The sequence below is a fragment of the Thalia democratica genome, chromosome 9, assembly GCF_965202585.1.
Source record: "Thalia democratica chromosome 9, ktThaDemo2.hap1.1, whole genome shotgun sequence".
NCBI classification, from domain to species: domain Eukaryota; kingdom Metazoa; phylum Chordata; class Thaliacea; order Salpida; family Salpidae; genus Thalia; species Thalia democratica.
Genome location: NC_139173.1, coordinates 32,596,056 through 32,602,020, shown reverse-complemented (window position 1 = coordinate 32,602,020; position 5,965 = coordinate 32,596,056). Strand labels below are relative to the sequence as shown.

Below are 5,965 nucleotides of genomic sequence, written 5' to 3'. Positions count from 1 at the left end.
CTCAAAACCTTTTGCAACCCTGAGTGTTGTACATCTGACAACTTTATTTAATTATTTACAAATTCTCAGTTTTGTTATGTTCTACAGTTAGAAGTCTGAAACTTTTAAAGCTAACAAATTTGTGTTTAAAAAAAGTAAAACATCTTTTAATTAACCTTTAAATTTATTTTAAAGTTTTACTTTATATGATTGTTACAATAAATCAGTATAGTTATTTGTCTTTATTAAAAAAATATTGCTCAAATACTGTAATTGAAAGAGCTCATTTAGATAATAAACTACATACAGCTTACAACCAGAAAATCTAATCAATGTTGTAGCGATATAATTTTACACTTTTGGTCCTTTATCCGATCTTTCGTGATGATGTTGTTTTACATCCACAGGTTCTCAAGTTATTATTTTATAAATTTTTTGTTGTCTAAACACTATATGTTACCGATTTAACACTAGTCAATTTGAGTTGAATTTATTTCTTAAATATTAAACATGATATCATACAACTCTTATTAAATAAAGGTTATTTAAAGGATAAAGTAAAGTAAACATTGTAATTGATTGATACTACTTTTCTTGAGCATTAAAACAAAATAAATTCAATGTACATAACTAACTTTTAATATAAGAATAAATAAGAATAAAGCCTTGTAGGCAGTTTCTGAGTTAAGTCATTGTTGTGTAGGCAAGTCATATTGCATAAGCAATGAAAACAGTAGCTAAACATAATTCAGCAAACTTTCAAATATCTACAGAAGTTTTCCTTTCTTCATGTTGACTTTATAATACGGTATTGGATCTTTAATGTGGTGAGTATAAAATATTGAAAGCAACTTTTGTATCTAAATATGTTCTTACTTAATATTCAGCATTGAACAAGTTAATTCAAAGTATATTATAGCTGGTTTTGTTTAATAATTAATATTGATCAAAGGTTAAAGGATTATTTCTTAGATAAGTTCTAGTTTATTTTATTTAAAACAAAATATTTTAATTGAATGAATGTTTAATATGTTAAAAAATATGATTTAGCCTTAAATATATTTTTAAAGTCTATAGTAAAAAAATTAAATATTAATTGAAGCTAAAAATTGTCATAAAAATACTAGTTTTCAGATATTTTGATTTTTTACGATGAGTTTTGATACAAACTTGGTAATACTATTAAGTGTAAATTGTGTTTTTTTGAATTGATGCCTAAGGTATTTAATATAAAAATACATTTAAGAAATTAAATTTAAAAACAACGTTTTAATATAGCTTGAAAATAGATTGTTTTAATTCTGTGATAGTTCTATAGAAGTTATAATTTTTTTTCATATGATATTCAATAACAGTAAAAATCTTTTAACAACTATTTATTTAAGAAAGGATTTTATTTATAGAAAACTTATTTTTGCGAAAGTCTTTGAAATAGCTTTCTATTATTACTTATGTTGCAAAGTCACAATTTTTAAGCCAAAATAATTAAGCTCATTTCCAAATATAAACTTGTTGATTTCAGCTACATGTCTCGATATAATATTAGAGCTTAATAGAACAAAATTTAGTCCCATCTTCAAGATTTCTTCTTTTGGTATGTTCCATTGTGAAGTATTTTTTTACTATTTTAATTTTCATTAAAGCTTAACTTCTGGTTTTCCTTAAATAATATGTTTTTATTTATATATCTTTTTTAAGCTATTTTAAAGTGTTTTAAACTGTTTAATTAAGTTTGATAAATGTTTAATTGTATTCAACTAGTCTTTGTGATTTAAAACTTATCCATTTAAAGAAATAACAATATTTATAGTTTTTAAAATGATAAAGTATTTGTATGTTATTTAAAGAAGTTAAATATAGTTATTTAAATTTATTATTAGGGTATTTTTATTTTAGTTCAACTATTTTATAACATTGAAAATTGTTCTTTTGAAAGTTTAAAAAAATCTTTTAAATAAGTTAAAAGTATTTCCTCTTTGGTGCATGTGTAATGGTTATAAAAATAATTCATTTCTAATATTGTACTTAATCAAACAATTCAATATTTTTTAAAGGCAAAATGTTTGATCAAATTTTTAACTTTACAGTAAATTTTCCGTATAGAGTTAAATAAATACATAACAAATGTCGTACCAACAAGGAGTGCCAATGACTCCGGTGTTCGCGGCAACGTCCATGCCCAGCGGCACCGTCATGGTCAAAGTGCAGCAGCCCGGTCAGCAGGTCATAGTGGGCCAGGTGGTGCAGCGGCCGCAGTTCATCCAGGCCCAGCCCATCAGCCACATCGTCAGCCCGCCCATGATCCACGCCCACGGCATGGTGCAGCCGCAGCAAGCGGCCATACTGAAGCAGGTGCAGGCCCAGCAGCAGCAACAGCAGCAGCAGGAGAACGTGAAGACGGTGACGGTGTTCGTGGGCAGCATCACGGACCGGGCCAGCGACTCGCTCATCAGGCAGATGCTGATGAAGTGCGGGGCGGTGCACACGTGGAAGAGGGTGCAGGGGCCCGACGGGAAGCTGCAGGCGTTCGGCTTCTGCGAGTACAAGGACCCGGAGTCGGCGCTGAGGGCCATCGAGGTGCTGAACGGGTACCTGCTGGGCGAGAAGAAGCTCAAGATCAAGGTGGACTCGAAGACGCAGAAGGAGATCGACGAGTGGAAGAACTCGAAGGGTGACAGTTACAAGGTGGCGGGAATCGAGGATTCGAAGAACATGCTGGCAAGCTTGATGCTGGAGTACGTGGAAGAGCTGAGCAAGCCCAAGGAGAGCTCAGAGGAGGTTAAGATAGTGAAGGAGCCGCCGAAGAAGGAGCCCGAACCTGAAAAAGTGAAAGCTGAAAAAAAGGACGACAACATCGACCAGAACCTTGAAGAACTGAACATTGACGAGGACAAGAAGGAAGACATCGGCAATGAAATCAGGTCGTTCAGGGAGAGCCAGCGCAAAGAGGAGGAAAAGAAAAGGGAGGAGAGGATGAAAGAGAAGTCAAGGACAAGAGAGAGGACGAGGGAAAGAGAACGCAGCAGAAGAAGGAGAAGCCCGAGTCCGTTGAGGAGGTCTATTGGAAGAACCTCAAGAAGGTCTCCAGCTAGAAGGAGGTCTCCGATGAGAAGGAGCCCTGCCAGAAGGTCTCCGGCCCGCAGGAGGAGCCGCTCCCCGGTGAGGAGGCGCAGGGAAAGATCGAAGAGCCCGCGCAGCAGGAGATCAAGAAGCACGAGCCTAGTTCTGAGGTACATGGACGACAGTGACGAAGAAGCTGACGGGCACGAAAAGAGAAGGCTGGAGAGAAAGATCAAAGAAAAGGAGAAGAACTACCAGGAGCGGTTGAGAGGCTTCGAAATGAGGGAGAGGAGAAAGAAGAGAGAGATTGAAAATATGGAGGAGAGAAAGAACCGCGAGAGGAAGGAAATGGAGAGGGAAGCGAAGCGTTTGAGAGACTTCCTTGCCGACTACGACGATGACAAGTGCGACCAGAAGTTTTATTCCGGCCAGAACCTGTACAAGAGAAGGAACGAGCGCGAGCTGGAGATGGCCATGGACGCGAAGGACCGCAAGAAGGAGCAGGAAGAACTGGAGCTGCTGAAGAAGAAGCTGATCGAGGAGAACCACGAGAACGTGGAAGGAGTGCTGAACAAGATGAAGCTGGTTTCCGAGAACGCGTGGAAGCCGCTTCTCGAACCGCAGTCCCCGCAACACCACCAAGTTTCCTCCTCTCATTCCCACAAAAAGAGAAGGAGCGAGGAAAAGTCACAGAAGAGGAAGAAGTCCACTTCAGTAGAAGACAGCGAGTCCTCGTCTCCATCCGAGGAAGAAGAGCATTCTTCCGACGGAGCGGAGAGCGAAGAGGAGGAGATGCAGGTGGAGGAAGAAGTGGACGAAGAGGAAGTTGAAGCCGCCAACAACGAAAACATCATGACCACCGAGACCTCCACCGTCGTCATAAGCAGCTCCGACTTTGACAAGCCTCCAGTCAAAAGTCAACCCCCTCAGCCACCGGTTGTCAAGGAAGAGTCTCCCCAACGTAAGATTTCCCTTAAGCAGCAGGAGGTTCAAGCCGCCTTCAAGCCCATCTCGTTGAAGACGGACTCGAACAAGTCCACGCCCCAGCAGGAAGCCGGGAAGAGCAGCGAGAAGATGGTGATCCAGAAAAGGTCGCTGCAGAAGCTGCAGGTGAGCGAGATGTTCAGCTTGGAGGACGAAGACGAGGACGAGAAGCCGAAGAAGAGAAAGTTCGTGCCGTTCTCGTCGGGCGGCAAGAAAGTCGAAGACAAGAAGAAGGACGGCAACTCGATGGAGGACAAGAAGAAGCGGCAGCGGGAGCTGATCGAGTCGATCCCGTCGGACAAGAGCAAGCTGTTCGCGTACCCGCTCGACTGGGGCGTGGTGGACGACTGGCTGATGAACGGCAGGATCAAGCCGTGGGTGAACAAGAAGATCGTGCAGTACATCGGTGAGGAGGAGAGCACTCTGGTGGACTTCATCTGCGACAAGATCCGCATGCGCTACCCGCCCGACAAGATCCAGCAGGACATCACCATGGTGCTGGATGACGAGGCCGAGGTGTTCGTCATGAAGATGTGGCGCCTCCTCATATTCGAGATCGAGGCGAAGAAGCGCGACATCGGCATCTGATTGGCTGTCGCGGTTTCGCAAGAGGGACAGTTGTTGCGAGGCTTTTGAAATTGAACTTTTTTGTTGATTTGAAGTTTTTATGGCGGACAATAACATTTATAAGTCCGTTATGAAATCATCTATTTAATATTGTGTATTTAAAACTTAAAAAACTAAGTCTAATATTATGGATCGAAAATTCTAGATAAGTTTAATTTTGAAGATATTTTTTTTAAAGTTGTAATATTTGTATATTTTAGTAATTCCAATATAGGTTATTTAATTAATTGTTTTTCTAGCAAGTAATATAAATAAACGAGTTATTCAAAACTGACATATGTTTTATTATTTTTAGTTGGCTCGTTTGTCGGCTAATGTTACTTTAAGAAAAGTCTAAAAACTCTTCTTGTTTTTCCCATTTTAATTGTATTTGCTCGTACTTTTCTAAAAATAAATCTGGTATTTAATGGTAATTGTTGACATTTGTTACGAACTATTGTCATATTAATACGCGATACTGAAAAAAACTATTGAAGTCTTATTGAATAAAAATGGTAATTATTTTTGCGTAGTTTTTTAAATGTTCTAATGTCAAGCATATTATTTTGTTAAAGCAATCACGTTTAACACGTCACGTGTTCTAAATCATCAAGTTGAAAATTTAATTATATATTACAAATAAATTGATTTATAAGAGTCCATGATTCATAACTAAATATTTTTGATTTTAAACTTCGACCAATTAATATAAGATTTAAAGAAATTGTGTTATAAATAAAAAGATAAGTAACCTTGTAAAAAGTAATTTTATTTATTAAATGTGGTCTATAACGTAAATGTCTAAAATTTCTTTAAGTTATATATAAAAAAGCATACAAATTGATATCTATTAGTACAGTTGCTACCCATAAATACTTCCCAAAATAATTAAGTGCTCAAGTGAATAAAATGTATCTTAAGTTAAATGTATAAGAAGTTATTACAACATATATTTGATAAAACTACTAGTTTGTTATTGTTTGATTAAAAGCCAGATGACCATAATTAATCTTTGTTTAACTCTTTTTTTATACTGGATCCTCGAGACTTATGATATTTTTTAGAAAGACTTAAGCTACATTGCATATATAGAATTAAGTAACTTAATTTTTGTTTTACTAATCCTAAATTTAAACGTATTTAAAAAAAAAAAATCTTTTATAAACCAAGCTTTGTGTTAAATTAAAAACATTTAAATAAGTTAGCGACTTTTTAATAAATTTTTTGGTATCCAAAATAGAAAAATAGTTAAAAAAAACCACCTGAGTTCATAGTATCCTTGTATTGTTTAGTGTTACTCTTGGTCAGCTGAACAAATATACTTTCGTTTTTGTTG

The 5,965-nt window shown here is 36.8% G+C and overlaps 1 protein-coding gene across 1 annotated transcript; it reads left to right on the top strand.

The window, feature by feature from the left end:
• The first annotated feature begins 585 nt into the window (after positions 1 to 585).
• Positions 586 to 5,078, top strand: LOC145844461 (RNA-binding protein 25-like). The gene is made up of 3 exons (XM_082951865.1): positions 586 to 806; positions 1,502 to 1,573; positions 2,067 to 5,078. The coding sequence occupies exon 3, from the start codon at positions 2,104 to 2,106 to the stop codon at positions 4,609 to 4,611; it is 2,508 nt and encodes an 835-aa protein (XP_082807991.1). The 5' UTR covers positions 586 to 806; positions 1,502 to 1,573; positions 2,067 to 2,103; the 3' UTR covers positions 4,612 to 5,078.
• Positions 5,079 to 5,965: the final 887 nt, after the last annotated feature.

Coding starts and splice junctions, on each gene's coding strand:
- LOC145844461 (XM_082951865.1), top strand. CDS start 2,104: ATGTCGTACCAACAAGGAGTGCCAATGACTCCGGTGTTCGCGGCAACG.